Source organism: Aptenodytes patagonicus, chromosome 4 (assembly GCF_965638725.1).
Source record: "Aptenodytes patagonicus chromosome 4, bAptPat1.pri.cur, whole genome shotgun sequence".
Classification (NCBI taxonomy): domain Eukaryota; kingdom Metazoa; phylum Chordata; class Aves; order Sphenisciformes; family Spheniscidae; genus Aptenodytes; species Aptenodytes patagonicus.
The window spans coordinates 18,921,872-18,945,594 of NC_134952.1; the positions used below are offsets into that span (position 1 = coordinate 18,921,872).

The window sequence follows — 23,723 nt, forward strand, 5'->3', positions numbered from 1 at the left end:
TCAGTTTAGGCAAGCTCTAGACACAGCTATATATATTTTTATACATTTCAAAACTTCATTACATGGCCTTCTTGCTACTACAATAAAGGAGTTGAGTTACTACTTTCAATTCCCTTGGTAATCAAGTAAGTACCTGCCTAAAATTTAAGCATGCAAGTAATCAAATCATGTCATATCAAACTTGATAAAAAGTTCAATTATTTCATTAAATCAGGATCACAATCCTCATTCTTGTAAGAACTACACATAAGTGTTATAGCTTCTTAGAATAAAGAGATACCTTTGCTACTTTTGCTTTTCATCACTCATTGTAAAATTTTCTGTTTCATCTAGCTTAATACACTTCAAATGACTATTCTATATTAAAAGCTGGAGTATTAAAGTAATTTTACTGCTTTTTCCTAAAGGGGGAATACACATTATATCCTTGGCAAGCTGAGCTACCTGCTACTAGTTTGATCACTGCCATTACTGATTCTGGTCTATTATCCATCCGTTCCTTTTCCTTAATTGTCTTAAAGCTTACCTGCCTTAAAGTTACTAGTTCTTTGTTGTTGCCGAACAGCATATATAAAACAACTAGAAATGTTAGACTAAATAAGCCCCATATTACACTGAGATCCACAAGCATCGTGCATAGATGAACAGGCTTAAGCAATGGTGAAAGATAGGAACAGTCCAGCAATGAATCAGATCTAGAATTTGACTTTAAAATTACATTCCAACAAAATGTTCAGATTTGTTTCACATCCTACTGTGACTGTGAACTTTTTTTAATTGTAAGCAACTTTGTCCCTTATATAGTAGATATTTGTATTTGTCTTTTCTGAATAACAGGCTCAAGACTTTAAATAATTTATGTTGTCTACTGTTCATCAAACTCAAGACTTCATAAAAATGCAGCACTTTTCTGTATATAGTTTGTTAAATGGCACTGTCATTTTCCAACCACTCCTACACTCTATTGGCTATTTGAGTCAGAAGTAATGAGATGGAGACCTCCAGTCAAAGACTCAGATAATAATACCTAATTGATAAAACATAAATACTCTAGAAGTTGACTCACAATATATCACAACCAAGCTCAGAAGCTGGAATGGACATATATGTACATGTATAAAATCCTGCTATTCTAGCAATTATCAGTAACTCTGTAATATATATTTGTTATTTTAGCTTTGGAATAGAGAGTAAGTCTTCTACCAAAAACCTAATTTTGATAATTAAAACTGACCTTTCTTTTGCATTCTGTCTCTAGTTTTTATTCTAATATCATACTCAGCTTTGCTAATACACTAGTGATTTTAAGATTGTTTCTTCAGTAAGCTTGCCTGTAATTAGCAATGTGCTATTATATTCAGAAGCCCATGTCCATTTGTGTTAGAGCTCTCCTCTTCATTCATAAATATAGTGGCTGACATTGCTTTATTTGACTGTATTTTTAATTTATTGCCCAATTATTCAAAATAACGATGTAAATCCTTTTTCACCTCATAGCATTGTTCCTCATTATTTGTTGTACTACGTGTCTTTATATATTGGAAAATCCAGAGTTAAGTTTTTCTATGATTTATACTCTCATCAAGTCATAAAAGTGAGTTAACATACACAGAGGAAATACAAACTGACCTGTGAACCTAGCAATCTTGTAACTTTGGTTAGTTAATCAAGGATTACACACAATTCATCATCAGTATTTAATAGTGTTGTCTGACTGTTTAAGTCTGCATCATCCTCTACATGTACTGGCAAAAACTCAGTAAATATTCCAGTCTTGACCTTGGAGGGTTGTGTTCATTTGGACTGTGCAGACCACGCAGAGTTTGGCTGGTTGCAGCGCTACTCCATACCAGAATGCAGACTCCCTAGATTAATTAAGCAAGATGTCTTATGAAAAGAGTTACTGCTGGTTCTAATTAAACTTTGGAAGCTTTTCGTAGGATTTTCGACACTTTATCCACTGCTTATTTTTAAACAAACTAGTCTGTTGCTTATTTTCCTACATACAGAAATGTTCCCATCTTTTAAAAACATAATTACTTAGCCAAGCTCTTACAGAAGCCTCAGTTACAATATTATTAGATGAATAAAAGTATGTACACACACATTGGTGTCAAGCTTCCTGGAATAGAGACATTTGTTTCACAATTTTTTTTCATTATTTTGAAGTATGGTTTTTAAAACATTGTATTATGCTTCCCAAATCAGGGAGTTCTCTAACATTTCCTTCCAGTACAGCCACGGAGCCTACCTTGGTAAATCTGGTATTTCCTTCAATGAGTGTTTCGCTTTCATCACTATCTTTTCATTTCAACAAAATTACTTTCTCCCCTTCACCGTGTCTTAGTTAAATTCTGAATAACACATTGGTTATTCAGTACGCTAAAAGAGGTGTTGCTTTACTAGGAAACTATTCTTCAGCAGTTCAGACACCATGTCACATATTTTTATTTACCGTTTCTATTAACTTTTTTGCAAACAGTTGTATTTTGGTTATGGGAACGCTCCATTCAGAATATAAATCTGTTAACAGTATAACTGAAGACCTTGCACTTGGGTTATGTTGGTTTGTTCTTCTAGTATTTATATTTTCATTCAGAAATTCAGTATCAGATGTACGTATTTTGGATTCCATCTTGAATTTTTCTTGTTTTTCTTTTTACTGATCCTGTGTGCAAGTCTGTCATGAATTCTACTCTTTGTTTATAATGGAAGTTTGTACTTTATGTAAAACTGACTTTTTTGTTCATAGGGTTTTTTACATTATTATTTCACTACATGGACCACCATGTTTACCATGTCCTTTCCTCGATTGCTGTTTCCTTCCCTAGGCTAGTTGCTAATGGACTGTTTAATTGAAGGCTCCCTCCGGTGACATGATTCTGACTTACTTCACAGTGCATACAATTTGCAAATGCAAAGGGAAACTTTCCTTCCTTTTATGCTGTCACAGCACAAAAAGTCCTGTCTTTTAAAGACAAGTGGGTTTTTGAATCACTGTTTCTCTTCTTTTTCAGTCTGTGCACTTTTCTACAGAGTACTCAGATCAAAGTCTGATCATAATATCAAAAATACCTGACAATGTTTGCAAGCCATTTGGCTGCAGTAGGCCTGGTAGCGTAACATTGATCTTACGATTTGAAGTGGACATTTTTCAAAACTGTAAGCCTGTTTCAAACTTAAACTTCCAGTGTGACCCTCAGTCTCTATGCAGGATTCACAGCTATGACTTGGGAATTAAGACTTTTCAAGTGCCCCTGAGCTTTTCATGAGGTGATTCAGCTTTCAGTGTAGTTCAGAAGATATTAGGGCCATCAACCTATGACTACTAAAATGCAGTGTACTCTAACTAAGAAATCATGTATTTTATAAGTACCTGGATGGGGGAGAGGGGTTTAAAAAAATGGACAGGCTTAGACACTACTCAATAAAGCTGTTTGCCACACAAGAAATTTCAGAGGTCTGTGCCAATAATAATCTAAGCCATAGCCCAAATATTATCCTGTAGCAAAATCAATGCCAGTTCAGTAAAGTTGACAGCAATGGTGAGATTGCATGTTCCCATTATGCCAGTCCTAATTTGCGTTTTTCTAGGTATTTTGGGTTTTTTCCACTGAACTTTTACTATGATTCTAACTAGAGACAGCAAACCTCCAGCCCTGTTTGAAAGATAGGATCAATATGTCACTTTCAGAAAGTCTCTGATATACTGTTAGAATTAATAATCTTGGGAATGTTTAGAGGTGTTTTTGTCCAAGTCTTGTAAGCACTGAACAGCCATATTTTTATTATTTGTAATTGGGGTGTCATATATTTTGCAGTTCTGCATGTAATTTAATATAGAATATATGCCATAATAAGATATTTGTATGGGGGTGTGTGTGTATATATATGCATATATACACATATACATAGGCACATATATACATTTCTAAGCCATAGGAATGTGTATAGACTAGGTTAAAAAAACAGTGATTTTTGCTTACTCTACTCCAAGTTCCTGAAAATCTGAATTCTCTGTTCCCGTATTTATATATCACTCTTAAATGTTGCTGGCCTTTAAACGGATTTCAGCTATTACATCAAGTTCTGCAAATTTACTAAATGCTATGTGAAGAATTACTTCCTCTCAGATATGTCTTTGTTTGAACAAAACCCTTTGAAAAGAGAAAGGGGTCTGGTTTTTGTTTGATATATCGTGGGATGCAAAGAATCCCTGGTATTTCAGGATTCTTTTTGCACTGACCTAGTCACAACAGTTGCACATTTCCAGACTAAGACCATTGAGAGTCTGAAGAGGCTTTGAGGATAGAATTAAAATCCTTTGTATTAGTCATCTTCAGTGGCCTGCATTTGATCTTCATTCAGTTTCCTACGTATATTGACTAAGTCACATTGTTACTGACAGTTTTCCTGAGGACGCCTGTGCTTGAAGGCCATTTTCTTGTGTTAACTCAAAGCTTTATTTGGTTTTGTAGGGAAAATGCACTACTTGCAAACTGGTAATGTGCTGTCAATTTTTAATTTTTTTTTTTTAAATCTTTGTGTAGAACCAGTCTGGATCTTTAGGATGGCTGCAAAGTACTTGTCTAGGTGGTTTTGGCTTCTCCTCTCATTTTTGAAGTTGTAAAGGTCCAATGTGTTATCACAGCATACATGTTTCAGATGTGTTTTTATCCAGCATAACCATCTTTGGCTCTGGTTCAGTTTTGCCTTTTTCTCTGTCCTTGCTTTAATGTAGACTGTTCCTCAACTCTTCTAAGTTTTTGTTTATTTGTCCATCATTTGAAATAAGTTTTATATACCCTAAGAGGTAAGTCCTGGAAATAATGTCTCAGGTCCTGCGTATTCAGTATTCATATTCACGATACGCAGTTTTAAACACTAGTGTGTAAGCACACTTGTTGTGGAAAGGACAAATTTCTCTGGACGATCAGTTGAACCTGTAAAAAAAAAAGACAAATAGACTTTTAACCATCTACTGTTGCTTCCAGAGAAGCCCGTGTAAGCAAGAAGGCAGCTTCTGTGTGGTACTAGGCACTTGGCAAGGAGCAGTGTAAAATGTCAGAAACCTTATTGCTTAATGACAGTAGTAGCTGATGAGCTGATACACGTGCACACACATGCGTGTGTATTCTGGAAGACATCTTCATTCATATACTCTCTCCAAAATCTCCATTCCAATGTTGTTATCCTATACCTTTCTCCCTTTTTCCAATCTACCTGTTCCTGATTCTACCCGAATTGTGTCCCTAAATGGTCTGTCCTTCTTTCCCCATACTGTATTCATGGTGGTGCTGTCCTTATCCTCAGTACTGTGTTAACAGTTACAGGAAAGAGGTGAAGCCGTTATATGCTATTTTAATCTCCAGCAGGTACTGATTCTTCAGCTAACTACGCTGCGGGCCACTACCACACGCAGATAACTAAAACTGAGGGATGCCAAATATTGTGCCTCTTTGAAGGAAAGCTCAGCTTGAGCAGTGAAAGTATCTGCTCATCCACCGCTATCTTCTGCTCTTTTCTTCCTCATTTTGGTGTACAGTTCTACTTCTCTTTGCTCACTAGCTCATCTTTTATTACTTGACAAATGACAAGGGGCAACCCTACTCCTTCCATAGTTTTAGGGCCTGATAGACCTGTGAGTCCCTAAATTCAGCAGGCACAGGGTTTACACCTGTTGATTATGCATATATTCTTCGTATGGATGCTGGAATAAGTATATCTGTCTTACAAACCAGTGATAAACTTCGCGAGTGCACTATTCATGGTATCTTCTGATGAGTTAGTCCAGGAACAAGACATCGTTGATCTGTTTATATACCTGTAAGCATTTCCTTGTCATAAAGTTACAAATGAAATAATATTTTAATCATATTAAAATATTTTATAGATTATACAGCCCATGTTGGAAATTAGATCCACTGTTAGGCCTCTAGCAGCAGGGAAGGGTAGACATTTGACACAGATTTTTTTTTTTTCTTTTCTTTTCACAGAACAGGTTATAGATAATTATGGAACATTAACAAATGCAAAAATTGGAGAATCATATTTAAGAAAAAGTAGAAAGCAAGTTTTCATTTTGGGTTAATTAGAATTGTATGACATGCAGTGATACTAACAGGGTTTTTTTCGGGTAATAGGTTACTTATAGTGCAAATCTGGGTATTTCTGTGTGTAATGAGCTTAGAAATAAATAAGAGAAAAGCATATTGATGGCTTGTTTGTCCTGGTGAGAAGAAATTCAATCACTAGTGTTTTCCTGTACAGCAGAGCTAGATAAATATTGTAAAAGAAAAAATATTTTTTCATAAAATTATCATTTATATCTATGGATACATGATTGACATTGAACTAATTTTTTTTCCATAAAGGACATATCAGAAAGATTAGTATTTATTGCTATTACTTATTTATTAATATTTATTTATTTATTAGTATTTATTATAAAGGTAGTATTTATTATTATATCATGAAGTATGCATTTTTCAGTTTAACAAAAGTTGTAGCAGTTACTTTTAAAATAGAAACAGCTATTTTCAGGTCACTGTAATATTTTCACTGAATTGACAGCATACATTATATTTCAGGTGAGCTCTGTGAGGAGAAACTAGATTTCTGTGCTCAAAACCTGAATCCTTGCCAGCATGACTCAAAGTGTATCTTGACACCCAAAGGATACAAGTAAGTCTAAAATATTGTCACAGTCCAACTGAGTCTAAATTTCTATTTTTTTTATCCTGCTTAACTTCTTTTGTTTTAGTGGAAGCAAATTCTATTCTCAAAATACTAATTTCAGTTATTATCAAGCATTATGGCAGAATAGGCCGTTATTTTCATGTAGATCTACATTATTATCTTAACTATGTTTTACTGAATTTTACTGATCCTTAACAGTTCTTATTCCAGTCAGATTTTAAATAAGAATGCAGAGTAGAGCAGTTAGTCTATGTGACAGTCTATACAAAACCCTTTTAGTAGCTTGGACAGTAGGAAAATAATTGCATTTAATTGAAGTGGAATAATTATACTGCTTTCTGAGAAGTAATTGTGAAAGAGATTATTAGGAAGGCACTCCGGAAGGTACAAACTAAAGAATTCCATCCCCAGGATAACTAATCTTTAATTACACCATATCCTTCTCATAATTAATTAGTATGCACTATTTAAAGTGGTTTTAATAGGTTTTAGGTTAATAAATATGTGAAACTTGCAACTTTCAATTGTTGTCTTAAGCACCTGTTTTATGTACAGTATGTGCTTGTGCTAAAATCAGATTATTTATTATCATTCCTACTACTTAGGAAATGACATTTTATTTAAAATATGGCAAAAGATAGTCAAATATATTAAATATTCAAATGAACATGAAATGGTAGTTTTCAACTGGAAAATAGAAAACTTGTTGGATTTAAGTTGTTATGTGTTATTTTTATTTTCTGCATGCCACTTGAGTAAACCTAGTTTGGCATCTTATACTTTACTGCCTAGTTCATTAATCTTCCATGTTACTTTCTGAGATTTTAAATCAGAAAGTAGCACACGCAGTAAATTCAAGCATGTATCTCACTTAGTCAGCTTTTTAATAGCGTGCTTTATATTCTTTTTTCACTTTTCTTATTCGTATATGTTGAATAAAAGTTGAGACATTTGATTGAAGTACTTAATTTAAAGTTACACAGCTATTTAAAATCACTCTTGGCACTTTAGAGCAAATTTTAGATACTAAAACAAACAACACCAAGGAGGGAACCACAAGACCTAATGAAATCAATTACATACATCTTAATTTAAAAAAATAAAATCATGTGGATGCATGAATTTGTAATCTTTTCCATTCATTTTTCACAGAGTTCTGGGCATTCACTCAGTCTAATATACAAGAATTCCCTGAAGAAATGCCACTAGCATTAACAATGAGAGTTGTATGGGGGGGCAGAGGAAGGGAAACACACATTACATACTGTCTTGAGGATATGCTGTTTCTAGTTCAGTGGGGGCCCGGGGAGGGCAGAGGATGTGTTCTGAGACTTCTGTTAGTTCACTAACCATGGAGCTATTTATAGTAAATCAGGCTGGTGGAACTTCAAGGGGAAAAATTTATGCATAACCTCTAAACTGTATAAATGGAGCATTGGTCCATTCATAGCTGTTCAGTTGACAAAGAAAATACCCATCAGTATAATACAAGCCTTGGATTATTTGTCTTGGTTTCAGCAACTAAGCATATTGATTATTTTTAGTGTTCACAACCACTTACAACATCCCGTAACATTCTGCATTACTCATAAATTCCAAGAACAACTGTCAAAATGATTCATGAGGGCTCTCTAGATTTAAACCACAATTCTTCAATATAATGGCAGATGAGTAACCATGTGTAACTAGCAAACCTGTATTCATTACATATGTAGATTCCCCATATAACATGATTAAGCTACATAGTCTTTACACACAAAGTCACAGTAATGCATTTTTTCTTGAGTTTTAAACAATTCGGTAGTTCCTTAACTTTGTCATAAGCACACTGTATTGTTAAAAGGCACTGTGCTATCCCACTTCCTTTCCTGTTTCACAGATGTGATTGCACACCTGGATATGTAGGTGAGCATTGTGATATTGACTTTGATGACTGCCAGGACAACAAATGTAAAAATGGAGCGCAGTGTACTGATGCAGTTAATGGATATACATGCGTTTGCCCAGAAGGATACAGGTGAGAAAGATCTGAAGACAGTACAAACCTGTATGTCTTTTGTCAAAGTTGCCTTTTTTTTTTTTTTTTGGAAATACTAATTTTTTCTGTTTGTATTTAGTGGCTTGTTTTGTGAGTTTTCACCACCAATGGTTCTACCTCGCACCAGCCCTTGTGATAATTATGAATGTCAAAATGGAGCCCAGTGTATCATAAAAGAGAGTGAACCAATCTGTCAATGTTTATCAGGCTACCAGGGTGAGAAGTGTGAAAAGCTGATCAGTATAAACTTCGTCAACAAAGAATCCTATCTACAAATCCCTTCAGCTAAGATACGCCCCCAAACCAATATCACTCTACAGGTAAGACTGTTTGTGTTGCAGATTCTGATCTGGAAAGGAGTGCAAGTGACTTTTCATGGTGTGGAAAATTAGCCAAAGTTGTCATTGGCTCACTTAAAGAGCTTTTCACAGTTTGAGCTAAAAATCTAGAAGAGTCACTGGAATAACTCTATATTCATATTGAAGTAGATGGGCTTATTAATAGGAACAGAAAGAATTTTATCAGGTTGTCCTTCAAGGAAGAATTTTATAGTGAAGTAACAGACTATGGCAGTAAATTCAGAGATTCACTTAATACAGCATTTTGATTTCATATTTGTTTTTAGTTCTTTCTAAGTGTTTCTTTCTTTTAACTAGATTGCCACAGATGAAGACAGTGGAATCCTGCTCTACAAAGGCGATAAAGATCATATAGCAGTAGAGCTGTACCGGGGTAGAGTGAGGGTCAGTTATGACACAGGATCTTATCCAGCCTCTGCTATTTACAGGTGAACCCAGATGAAACAAATTTCTAACTGAAACAAAACATTAATTCCTTATATCAAAGTCACATTTTTGAATAGATGGTTAAAAGAAATATATTCAAATGAATGTATTGTCAGACATTTAAAACCTATTGCCAAAAGACATGATTTGGCTTGGAAAATAACTCTAATGCAGATATGTCAGAAAGATAATATGTTATTTGATCCATTAAAACTGAGTAAGAGTTCGCTTTCAGCAGAATATTTATACATTTGTGTAAAGCTCACATGTGGAAGTGGAGTTTTTTCCATGATGTTACTGCCAAATAATTTCCTAGTGTGCAGGGTGAAGTGCAGAACTATACTGCATAAGCAGAAATGAAATGGAAGTTACTCTTCTGTGTTAGGCAGTCGTATAATGTGGGACTTTTCCCTGGCAAGTAAAGAGAGAGTGAAAACCCTGATTCTGAAAAAAGGCACTACCCTTGAAAAAGAAATGTTTTTTGCTTCCAAAGTCATTAAGAGACAGAATCCACATCTGCTTCTGGAGCATAATTTTTAAGGTTTTTTTAAAGTCAAATTTCTCTGGTTCTCTGAAAAATTACCACCTGAATTTCCGGGGAGGTTTTATGTAACTTTTCAAGAGTTTGCAGACAGACATTGCAAGAGTGAGCAAAAAGACAACAGGCATCACTTCTTGGCCTTGATTGCCCTATTGTTGCTACAAATACATGCAGAAGTAAAGCGGAAGTATTAAATGGGTTTTCCTTGAATCTTCTTTTTGCTGTATTTACACTTTTGTGTTGTAAAATTATATCTAGTCTATATTTACTTGCTGGAGTTCGTAGCAGCTGACATTGTTCTGCATTCTATTAGGAACATTTCATTGAAAATAAATGATTTTTAGAAATTATTGCACTCAAATGGCAATATAAAATCAAAAGCTTAAGTTTATATAGCAGGGAAACAATGCTAAACTTTGTTAGGTAATAAGACCAAGGGAACTGTGGTTTTAGTAGATTACTAAGAGCATTCCACGGAAAAAAAAATCATTCCTATAAAATACAATATAAAGTTCTTTAGTAAAAACATAGCCTTTTACAATAAGCATCTTAAGGTTGCTTTTATTTTCTGATGCAATATGTATTTCATAAGGTTTTTTTACAATTCCATGAAATGGTTTAACATGTGGAAATAGTATATGTATTTTAATTGTATAAATTTTAAAATATTAAAAATAGGATTTGACTTTACAGGGGATTGATGTATTTAACACAAATTTAAAATTGCATGAAACATTCACTTTTCTCCATGACTACAATTCAAAATAAGATTGTTTTTCTTTTCTATCTGGGATAGTGCTAAAGAAGTTTAGATTGTTTTGTCAGGAGTTTAATTATTTTTGTTGATTTTTATTTTGACAGGTACAGCTGTCTGAGAATAGGAAGCAATAGGAATCAGGATCATATGTAATTTCAAGTTATTTTCACTCCCATTTGTTTAATCTATCGAGAATAGAATGTTTCTTCCCATTCAAAACATATATTTCCTTCTCATCAATTTAACACTTTCTCCAGTATTACTGGAATATATAACATTATATATAATATATAATATATAGTGGTAATTCACACTTGTCCATTTTAGTTTTCTAGAAAAAGATTGGAAAACAATACTCACACAGGTAAAATTAAAAACCATAAATGTAGAAGGGATTAATAACAAAGTAATCAATTAACAAACAGTCCCAATTAGGTTAGTGTTACAGAACAATTAGAAGCATCTCCCCTACATAGTTGATCAGCTGTTTTGAATTATGTGACAAGTGGAGAATGCAGGCACGGTGAAGAAAGGGATGGGAAAGTAGTGAAGTCTTACAAGGTGACATGGTTGTTTAGTGAAGCAGATACACACTTGTATATTATTATATATTCATTTCAAATAAGCCTGATGGTGAGTTTCTAGGAGATATTTGAAAATTGTCATGTAATGGTACTGCGATCAACTGTAATGAAGTCTTTTGCCCTTGAGGGAAGTACATATGTTGGAAGCCATGTATACATTCCCACATTTGTATATATGTTTGTGCATCTAGTGATCACTGTACAAATTAGATATTACTTAATTTCTATTTCAGGTTCTAAAAAGGAGTACGTTGTAGCACAGGACCTTTTACACATTAGACTCTAATCCCTTCATCCTTTCCAACCTGTTCCTGGTTTTCTAACTTTTGTTTCCAGCAATCCCTGTTTCCAGTTCTTACTGTTTTACCTTCCTAGGATCTTTGTGACATTTCCTGCCCCTTTTCAGCTCTTTACCTTCTTTTCACCCATTCATTGCATGTTCTCTTTCTGTACCTTTGTTACCTATGAAAGCTGTGTCCTGTCATGTTTCCTGTCCTTCTTTCAGTCCCTCCCTTTGGTTTCTTTCCTCCCTTCCCTCCCTTCATTTTTTTCTAAGCCAGCTAGATCTGATCATCTTTGCTCAAAAACTGCTCACAGACATAATCTACATTAACCTACTGATTCACTTCTCCTCTCTATTTTGTCTTTCTCAGTCTCCTCATTGACTCAATTTTCAGTCCTGTTTTCCTTACAATCCACTACCATCCATTACTCTGATTCTTGCTTTATTCCAGCTGTTTCTTGTCCAGTCCTACCTCTTTCTCTTCTTTCTCTGTAGGCCTAATTTTTTCTTCTTCTGAATGAGAACCACACAGTTTCTTTCTCTGTCCATGTAACCTTGATCTAGCTAAGGCAATACCTTCTCTTTGAATGGGCTGGCAGGCCCAGATCCAGCAAGTACTACTGCAGCCCAAAAGTACAGCTGGAGGGAAGGTGCCAATCATCTGTGTGTTGAAATATAGCCAGCATGGACAAAGAATTTGGGGATCTAGCCCTCCAGTTTCTGCAGACTTCCACGTTTTCAATATTTTAACACCTTGCCTCAGTGGATTTTCAGAAAGATGACAAATGGATAGACATGGTGCCAGCCCACTGCCAAATGTCATGACCTGCAAAACAAGGTTAATAGAAGCATAAGAGATAGGAGTGTGTTCCCTTCAGTTTGGGAAACTATCTGGTCTGTTTAGAAAAATAAAAATCAGTTTCAAGCACAATTCAGTATGGAAAATTTTAGAAGAAACAGTTGAAGTTTACCAAAATTATAAATAGCTAAAATAATATTGTGAAATGGTGTCATGGGTTAACCCCGGTAGGCAGCTAAGTGCCACACAGCCGCTCACTCACCTCCCCTTCCACCCCCAGTGGGACAGGGGAAGAGAAAAGGAAGAGTAAAAGTCAGAAAAATCATGGGTTGAGATAAAAATAGTTTAATAACCAAAGGAAAAGTGGAGGAGGAAAGAAAGAAAACAAAGCAAGACAAGTGCTGCAATTGCAATCACCCACCATCTCCCATGGGTAGGCTGATGCTTAGACAGTTCCCAAGCAGAAGATGGCTAACCTACCTAAACACCCCCTCCTCTCCCTTTTACTGCTGAGCATGACATTATGTGGCATGGAATATCTTTTTGGTTAGTTTGGGTCATCTGCCTGGTTGTGTCCCCTCCTAACCTCATGTACGCCCCTAATCTATTCACTGGCGGGGCAGAGTGAGAAACAGAGAAGACCTTAACACAGTGCAAATATGATTCAGCAACAGCTAAAACATTAGTGCGTTATCAGCATTGTTGTGGTCACAAACACAGCACCATATCAGCTCTTATGAAGAACATTAACTCCATCCCAGCCAGACCCAGTTCAAATAGGTAATGAATTATAAAAGAAAACAAGTTAATGTATTATGTTTTATCAGAGAGATATGAAGAAGACAAAGAACAACGAGGTTTAAGAACAATTTGGTAACAGGGTAGATAGTTTGCAAACTAAGATGAGAAGTTGCTTACAGTGAGAAGGACAGAAAGGAAATTTAAAAACTGATAAGTTTATCAAGAGATTTACAGATTTCATTAAGGAAGTGAAGATTCATGGATAGTATAGGAAAAAGAATAAGACAAGTCATACTCCACTGAACAATGACGAGATGCCTGAAACAGGCGAAAATAAAAAAACAGCCGATAGAGAGATTCAAATAGAAGTTTTATAATATAAATGGCAGTCAAGAAATGGTGTGTTGAATAGGAATCAAAGGGGAGCTGTAAAGCCTACAGAGGTGCTTGCAGTAGCAACAAAACAAAGTTACAAACAGATGATTTAATCATGATAAATATGGAGAATCAACAATAACAGCAGTTAGCTGTGTAGAGTGAATAAGAACTGATTTACCAATGGGAATTGACTGCAGAAAGAGCCATCATCCCAAAAGCACTCATCAGTCAATGAGTAACAAAATGAGATGACGGCAGTGCCGAGACTAATAAAGAAAATTAATTCATTGGAGATGGTTATTTGGGGAAAGTTGATCCACTTGGGTTTTGTTCTGTCTGGATGTCCATTTTTAAATGTTAAATGGATTTTACACAAAAAAACCAAAAACCTTTTCATTCTGTAAACTAGTTTTCATCATATATTTATTGGAAATATGGGAATATTTCTTCCCAAATCTTTATTCTTCTACAGAGTTCCAGAAGCTTTAAATCAGTTTTTCTTACAGCTTTTCATTAGGATCTATGCATTCAGCTCTCATTTGTCCAATGGGAAATGGGCTAGAAGTAATGTAAGTGCATTGGCAGGAAATATTGCACAGATATGCCTTGTGTTTATTTCCCCTTTAATTTAAACCACCCTTACCTAGAAGGGCTCCTCTTTCTGCAGTAAATTTTTACCAGTAAAACAGTTTAAACTAGAAGCTTTTAATAATCACTCTTAACAGAGACGCATTCCCTTTATACATTATGTTTTATACATCCCCCAGAATGACCTCTTGCTATAAAAATGCATGTTCTGTGTTGCTCTCGTCCTTTTAAATACTATTGTGTGAAAGGTTAGTAAGTTGTAAAATAACATAACTTTCCTTGGAACAAGAACATTATATGAGGGTTTCTTGCTTACTTAAGTCAAGAAGTCATATGCATTTTGATTTCTTAGCACAACTTTTTTCCCAGATTCATTGAGATGTGTTAAATAAATTAATCCTGGCACTTTTCTTATTGCTTGAACACAGCAAACAAACCTTTTAATACCTTGAATAGACCTTACTCTTTAGGAATGATGAACCCTGACCTTATCCTTCCCCACATGGAACCTGGCAGTCCCCCTCCTGCCCACTCCCAAAAAGTGTTTATTCTGCCTGTGCCTGCTCTGTTGTGTGTTTACACTTTCACATAGAGCTGAGTTTATGTAAAGCATGCATGCTACTATGCAGATCTTTTATCTGTATTGAGCTGAACCTGTCCAAATAGTTAAAGTTGGTAAAAAATAGCTAAGAAGTTATTTAATGTGTCACAGCTGTAAATGACCATGTGAGTGCTTCTGATCTGTTCCAGGGCAAAAGCAGTTAGGTTAATTAAAACATCGCTAAGGATGTTATAAGGTAATTTGCTTGATTTTTGCCTTGAGATTTAGGAAGCTAATCCCTTTCAGCTATGCTGCTTTCTTAATGAGAAGAGCTAACTGACTGTATGACTGTTCAGTCCATTGCAGTCTATCATACAGTTGGTTCATTTAAATAACTTTTTTTTTAAAGGCTTAAGCTCACTTATTTGATGGTGCCCTGAAGCAAATAAAGGCTTTCATGGGAATGGTTATAATGTCTGGTCTCTGGACTACAGCTCATTGTCATAACTTCCATGCAGCCATACATTCAGCTCTTAATTCTCCCGTGGAAAATGGGCTGGAAGTAATGTAAGTACAATGATATATTCAGTCCCAGCATTAAGTAATAATATTCTTCCTTCTCTGACGTACCTAAACTGTGTTCATGTGCAGAGTAGGTACCCTGCACTTAAACATTTGCTGTGTAGATATTGAGGCTGGTAAGTATAGGCAGCCATTTCTTGTACTTAGTAACACGTGTAGGTTTGTCCTTACACAGCATAAGCACCATGCTTGAATCAAGCCTTTTCTGCATGACACCTTTCAGGCATTCTCCTACTAGTGGGTTCATATCTTGTTAGTAAGCAGAAGGAAATGGTACATGTAGGCAAGAAAAAAAAATGATTATGGTATTCACTGTACTAGCCAGAAGCTGAACACACAGAAATTACTGTGCCTAATAAAGATAACAAATTACTTTATTACTAGTGTCAGTGGAGCTGTCTGGACCAATGATGTGATTTTGTCTGGCAGGACTAAGGTTAGATGCAGTTCCATTTTCCATGAAATAGTAGGTTTATATCACTGGAGTCAACTCAGGCCTTCAGACTTGCAAAATATGTAAACCCAGTACTATGCAACATGTAGGATACACACACGTGTACACACACACATGCATGCACGCACAAATAATATCTTAAAATAACATTAGAATCATAGAATGGTTTAGGTTGGAAAGGACCTTTAACGATCATCTAGTTCCACCCCTCTTGCCGTGGGCAGGGACATCTTCCACTAGATCAGGTTGTGCAAAGCCTCATCCAACCTGACCTTGAACATTTCCAATGGTAGGGCATCCACAACTTCTCTGGCAACCTGTCCCAACCTGTCCCAGTGTTTCACCACCCTCATATTAAAGAATTTCTTCCTTGCATTGTCTTCTTTTACTTTATAGATTCTATCTAATCTAAATCTACCCTCTTTTACTTTAAAATGGTTACCTCTTGTCCTACCACTACATGCCCTGGTAAAAAGTCTCTCTCCATCTTTCTTATAAGCCCTCTTAAAGTATTGAAAGGCCGCAGTAAGGTCTCCCCTGAGCCCTCTCTTTTCCAGGCTGAATGACCCCATCTCTCTCAGCCTTTCTTCATAGAAGAGGTGTTCCAGCCCTCTGATCATTGTTGCAGAAGAACTCCAAATTTTTTTTGTGTTCGCCTTTCTGCCTAGTAAATGTATTTCAACTGATATCTAGAACATCATCTGTATTTACACAGTTCATTACTTTATGAGGACAGGAATAACTTTGAATGAAAAAGGGCTATTAATTTACAATACATATTATTAATAGAGTGTTATTGATGGGTTATTATATTGTATTAGCTCTTAAGCATATATGCATGTCCTTACTTAAAATCTAGCTTTCAGGAGACTGTATTCCGGGAGGAGTTCTGTTCTGATGCTGTATTAACAATTAAAAGGGAAGACGACCAAAAACTGTTCTAACCAGACCGTCAACTGTTTAAAATTAATATTAATGTTTATTTTGCAGTGTGGAAACTATTAATGATGGCAATTTCCACATTGTGGAGCTGCTAGCTATGGATCAGATTCTGTCTTTATCTATCGATGGAGGAAGCCCCAAGATAATTACCAATTTGTCAAAGCAATCCACTCTGAATTTTGATTCTCCACTGTATGTAGGAGGTAAGAGGATCTTACTGCTTCTTACTAACAGTATCATAGCTAATTTACTCTAGTAACATACATTAATAAACACATGGTAAGAGACTCATACATTGAGATAACACCTTAAGATGAAACTTCAGCAGTTAATCTCAATAGTTTCAGTTTTAACAAATAATACGTCCTCAAACTGCACCTGTTGCTTTTTTATCAGTACGGATATTTGATGCCTACTGTAAAATTCTGTAATTTTCTACTCTTATGGAGTTTTTTATTATACTGAAGAAGTGTGTTTAACATTGTTTAGCTACCTGAAGATGCAGTAATGCCTATTCAGAAAGTGTAGAATGGTAGCATTCTGTTTCGATCATGTTTTACATTTCTATTTCACTCATTACACATATCTGCAGGAAATAATAGCAAGGTATAAAGCCGTGAAGTATAATTTCTGTCTGGAGATCTTATTGCTTAGGGCTGATAGGAGTTAAGACATTAGGTAAGAAGGGAACCTGCTTCACAGTATGTGGCAGGGTTTGGGGTTTTTTGTTTTGTTTTGAGAAGAAAGAATTGTTTCTTTCAGTAAAATTGGTAGTAGGTGATTGTGGAGATAAACTATTTGAAACATTTTTGATCATTTGCTGCAATTTACTCTGTAGAACTATGGATTCAAGCCCATTGTTTTAACCAGCAGTTTCTGTTGAATTTCTGATGGGCCTGCATAACCTTCTGACCTAAAAGAGTCAGAAACTTCAGCCACCACTTTGTGCCTTCTTACTGTCCTTGGTAGCAAGTCTAAGTTCTTAGGGATTAGAGATTCAGCATGGTTTTTAAATACTGCTGATCTTCTACCAGTCTTCATCTTCTACTTAGTTTAACTTTACGCTTTTATAGGAGACATGTAAGGAGTCTCCTTCTGATCTGTTCTTTCTGTAAAAAGAATACCTACGTTCTTTTTCATTTTGTCTAATTCTTAAGAACTGTTTTGTATCTGAGAATAAGTTTTTAGACTTGAGCATCTTGCCTCCTTGCAAAAAATTATGCTACCAGTAGCACATTCATGAAATGCCTATTTTCTCTAGCAAAGGTGCTATTTATCCTTTTTCTAAATATAAAGAAAAGCTCAGGGTAGCTGCTTAGATTTACCTCTAATGGGAAAGAAAAACAGGAAGCTGCTTTGATTCAGAGCAAGAATAGTCTATTTCTCCTATAAAACCAGTGTAACAAGTGCCTCAGTTACAAGTGATGAGGGGTAAATTGACTTTTGCCTCTGAAAATCCCCATTCTTCCCTTGAAACACTTCAGCTTTTTTGTCAAATCTTTTCAGATTTTGTCATTGCCTCCTTCCATCTAAGATGAGAAGAAGTACAAGATAGAATTCAACATTAGTCATCGCTCCCCATACCAGCAGAGAAAAGAATTAAAATTATCAAATGTATGAGCTGCCTTTAAAATTGCTTCATATCATGAATCTTCAAAGGAGGATTGCCTTGTGGAAGCACATCTGCATTTTTCTATGTGTATCATTTCTGCAGTGTTGTTTACATAGTGTCCTATGCCACATTTTTTGGAAGGAGAGATGATCCTAGATTCTAATAAGACATTGTGTGCTTGCTTACTTATATTGTCAACATCAGTTTGTTATTTAATGACTGCTAAGGCCAATTTTGCCACTCCTTGAAAACTGAGCTTAGTGCAGGATGATCCCCCTGTCTGTTACGGGCACCTCTTAATGAAATGAGGCTAGACTGCCAACTATAAACATTTATTCTGTGCAGTGCTAACACTTACTTGTTGATTTGTGACATGTGGTTCTCCTCCTTGCTTCTTCACCTTGCAGATCTGTGTCTCCATTAGAAGAATCATATTAATCTACATCATCATTTTGAAGTATCAGAAGAAATAAATTTTGAAATAACCTTTTCCTTTAGTGGTTTGAGTCCTAAGAGCAGGAGTCTTTTTCATCCTAGTGCATATTCTTTAGAGAAGCCCTGTGTTCCTTCTATTTCTATTCTTCAGAATAGAAGAAATTCTATTTTCATAGAATAGAATGAATTCTATTCATTCTATAGGCTGAGGCTATAGAATGCTCAGGCTCCAAGCAGACAATTATTTCTGCTGTCATAGAAAATGTTGGTCCAAAACATAATGAAAACCATTATTAGAAGCACATTATTACAAAATAAAGCAAAAAACCAGTAGGTTGATATTCAGCGCTTAAACTTTTCTGTTCTTTTTCTACGTTTATATATTTATGATCTTTAAAATTCTTGAGACAATTAACTTTCACTCTTGTATCTTTATATCACCCATCTTTTTGAGAGTCATTCAATTTTTCCTTATCCAACTGTATCTAGAATTTTTAGAGAATTCAATCACACATTTCCATCAGTTAAGAACTCAAATTCTCACTAGGATTTTATGCAGTATTTTTATCTTTGCCAAAGTCTTAGTTTGACACCTATATCATCATGTAGCTTACACTTACTCTTATCACCTTCCTGTTAAAATGGCATTTCTGGTAAGCATCACCTCAGCTGGCAGGATGAAATTCAGACTTGACAGCAAGCCCTTGTATGGTTCTCTCTCTCTCTCTCATTCTCTCTCTCCACACCCCTCCTTTTTCTTTTTGACAAAGTTATTCTTGGGTCACAATATTTGGGTTGTTTCGAAGGGTAATTTAACTTTATTTTTACAGAAAATGGGCTAATCAATTTATACTCTTTTTTTTTTTTAATCTTTTTCCAACTGTATGGCTCTCTTGTGTGGTCAGAATACACACACTAGATATTTTTCAGTCTTTCTATAACAGATTTCAGTAAATCATATTGAAAGCCCATGGCTTTTTGTAAGAAGTCTTAAGGGACAATCTGTTTCTTCTCAAAATCTCTTCAAAGGGGTCACAGACTTCCCTGATACTTCACATTCTTCCCTTAGAAATTAGAGCATATTTTACTAGTTGAGAGTGGCACCTTGTTTCACGGAAGTCCCTATTTCTGAGACAGGTAGGGCATCAGCTGCTTTTCATTTGTGCCTGCTCTGTTCTGGCAGCTTCTGAATGAGATACTCATTTTGACAGTGTTATTGTATGACTGTTATTTAATAGGGGTCTTACCATTTGCCCTCTTGAGCAGTAATTTTGTAATTTACCTGTAGTCAGGTTCAGTGACCAAAAGCTTAAAGGGGGATGGGAACTATTTTCTTACCTTTCAGAAAATAGAACTGAAATATTTGTCTGCATCATTTCTGTGGTAGTTCTTTCCTAACTGATAAAGAACCTTTATCTAAAAATTATCGAGGAAATATTTCTAAAGAATATGAGCAGCTTTTGCACACACTTCGGCCTTCTACCACTTGGTAACTTGCTAGAAGTAGCAAAAAGTGTATAGGCTAAAAGTTTGTGGATATGCTTGCATTGTGTTTCCAAATGTCTTCCATATTAGAGATCATAGAAAAAAATGCTCTGAATCACATGTGATATACCTCATATTATCTGTTGTCATACATGCTTATATGGTTCCCAGAAATCATATCTAAATTTCCTGACACTCACAAGTATAACATCTATTTTAGCATTGCATTGGTGTACTTAGTTTTATGCAGCTTTTATTTTTACAATGGATAAATTCAGTGCATCTATTCTGCTATTAGATACCTCAGGCCATATGCCTGAACATTTGTTGAGTGTTGCTTTCAAGGGAGACATCAGGGTGAAGAGGCCTTGATGACTCTGCCTTGTCCCTGCGTTTTGAGAATATGGCAAATAGTTTTGAGGAAATGGAAACTAATGATTGCAGTCTGAGTCTTTTAATATAATAGTCCCAAGCCTATTTTACTTAACTGGTAAGATCAAAGAAGATTAGGCTCTTCAGCAGTATGGATGCAATATTGTTCATTTCTACAATCACTGAAGCTTAGCACATGAAATTACAATAACCTCTAAATGAAAGGCAGGTCTACTTCATTAGGTTGCATAGCACTTCTGCATTACTCTTAACTGTTCAAAGTAACTGTATAAAACCATTAGAATTACCAGTTTACATGGTTAAGGAGCAACTATGCAGAACATTACCTTTTTCTGTGGTTTATCTTACTAAGTACCAGAATGAAAATTGTTAATTTTGCCTATGAATAAACCTGTGCAGCTTAATAAGCATATTTATTTTCAGGTAAACAGAGCCTTTTCTAGTGCTCAGTACACTTTGATTTCCTTTACTTATTAGTCTCAGGAGGTATTTAGGCAGTTGTGTATTAATTATTTGAATGTAATACCTTAAGGACTAACTAATATAGGCCAATATGTTGGCAACAAGTTAAAAAAAAAAGGCAAAAAAAAAGCAGGGGGTAGGAGTAGCAGAAACTTCATTTTTACAAGGAAACAATGTTTAACAGTAATGTCCCATCTGAATTAGTCTTAAATGATTAACTGACCACAACAGGATAACTGCATTGCATATACCTCCTGCTCCAATTACACCTGTGACAATTATAGACTACAACAGAGGAATTATTCTGAAAATGGTCAACATCAGGGGCATTTGCTCTATCTAGAAATATCTACACATAAGTATTTTGATGTTGAATTATTATTATTATTGACTACCTTTGTTTAAAACTGTAATGGCAAACTACGAGTGGCTTTTTTATTAATCTCTTTTTGAGACATGCTGAAAAAAAATATTTTTGAAAGTAACGGAGCCTCCTCCTGTTAAGCGTTTCTTTCCAAGAATTTTCACTAGCAAAATTTCACATTTGAAATGTGTATGCCAGCTCCAAATTGATGAGCTGGTCCTACTACATTCTTCTGGATTTGAGTATCTTAGCAGCTTACAAAAAAGTCATGTATCAACTTCTAAATTTCAACAACTTTTGTTTTTCCAAGATTCAGAAACTGTGTACTGTCCTGGACTTAATTGCACTAGGTCAAAAACAGGCATGTATCTGAACCTTTTCACAGCTGTGAGCTTCCTGTATGAAGTCCTATATATATCTCTTTAGCTGGACCTAGAGACTCAGGGGTCTGGAGCTGGTTTACATGCATGCTTGACAACCAGGACAATTTCCAAATACTAGATCATTGCTCATGGTTATAGGCTGAATATCTAAGAATAATTAATTAGGAAGAAATATTTCTTTTAAAACGTTTAAAAATGGGGAAAATGGTATAGAAAATTGTACCAAAGATTACACTGATTATTTGCTATTATTAATTTCCTAGGCATGCCTGTGAAAAATAACATAGCAGCTTTACGCCAATCTCCAGGACAGAATGGCACCAGCTTCCATGGTTGCATCCGTAATCTGTATATCAACAGCGAACTCCAGGACTTCAGAAATGTGCCACTGCAAGTGGGAATTCTGCCAGGTTGCGAGCCTTGTCATAAGAAAGTTTGTGTGCATGGAACATGCCATGCTACCAGCCAGTCAGGCTTTTCCTGTGAGTGTGAAGGAGGATGGACTGGACCCCTCTGTGATCAACAGACTAATGATCCATGTCTTGGAAATAAGTATGTCCTTCCTCAAGACAGAACAGTAGTATAATATGCATATAAGTCTCCTGTTATATATATTTTTTTCATAAAAGTTCACAATTTTTTCAGCAAGAAAGAAAATATCCTGGGCATGTGAAAGTGAAAACAGCATCCAGGTTACAGTCTGTTCTTTCCATAAACTTAATGAGGAAGAGTCCCCAGTTTAGGGGAGCAGATACACACATCTTACTGTAGTTCTGCCTAAAGCCTGGGATATGCTCCTATATAGTTCTGTGTGGGCTACTTCTGGAACGAGTTACATCAATGCAAGTGTTGGTATGACATTTGGTACAAAAATAATTTAGAAGAACTTGCAAATAAAAAAAAAAAAATCTATTTTCTTATTTATAATTGTATAGAATGAGGAAATACAATTATTATTATTATTATTATTACTCTCTAATGTGTTTTAAAAACTTGATACAATAGATATAGCTAATGTTTTTATATTTTTATATTTTCACAGTACCCCAGGTTTTAACAGGAAAACAGATTTCTACCTTTATGGTAAACTTCTGTTCAAGTCCACGTGTGCTAATTCTTTTTGCTGATTTGACTAGAACATTTTAGGTTGGGCATTTTATGTATGTTTATAGAGAGGATCATGTATATATATGTGTAGAGAGAGAGCAAAAGATATGTATATGTGTATATGAGAGTATAGATATCTATGCATATTCATCTTTTAAATTTACTATAGAGACAGATTCAGTTTTTTGGCTCATGGTCTCCCAGCACAAGAAGATCAGAAACTTCAGAAGTTCAAAGTTCTTCAGGATTTATTGGTCATGGGCAACAAGATGTCATTCTTGTCATTTGTACCACTGTCCTTACAACAGTTTGGCAAACATATCTTTTTTTTTTTTTTTTTTTTTTTTTGTAAAGTAAGCGTGCTTGAGTCTTTTGGCTGCTGATTTTTTCAGAGCTGTGGCCTATATAACTTTTGACTTTTGAGGATCAGTGGCCTGTGTTTGCTAAGAGATTCTAAGAAGACGATTTTCAACTCCCATATAAAATGATGTTTAAGTGATGAGAGTCTGACCCTTTAAAGCTTTATACACCAGTTAGCATGCTTTACAATGCAGTTAGTGTTGTTTACATTGCTTATGGACTCTTTCAGTACTATTAAGTTTTGAACTCTTCCCAAAGCCACAGCAGTGAATTTGTGAGGCATATCATTATAGCACTTCATTGTTTATGGGTCTTTTTTTTACCCTGTCCTCTTTCACAGTAACTTAAGAGATAAAGAAAGGAAGTCACAGCGGGTTAAAAAATACAAATGTGATGTCTATCACATTCAT

At 35.3% G+C, this 23,723-nt stretch overlaps 1 protein-coding gene across 5 annotated transcripts in view; it reads left to right on the forward strand.

Annotated features, from left to right (window-relative positions):
* The window catches only part of SLIT2 (slit guidance ligand 2), a 275,349-nt gene that overhangs the window by 246,360 nt on the left and 5,266 nt on the right, over positions 1–23,723 (forward strand). For all 5 annotated transcript variants that reach the window (XM_076336013.1, XM_076336014.1, XM_076336015.1 and 2 more), the window contains 6 exons: positions 6,591–6,684; positions 8,579–8,716; positions 8,817–9,057; positions 9,394–9,524; positions 16,761–16,915; positions 22,110–22,398. In XM_076336013.1, the coding sequence (XP_076192128.1) occupies positions 6,591–6,684; positions 8,579–8,716; positions 8,817–9,057; positions 9,394–9,524; positions 16,761–16,915; positions 22,110–22,398 (1,048 nt within the window). The remainder of the gene's footprint in view (positions 1–6,590; positions 6,685–8,578; positions 8,717–8,816; positions 9,058–9,393; positions 9,525–16,760; positions 16,916–22,109; positions 22,399–23,723) is intronic.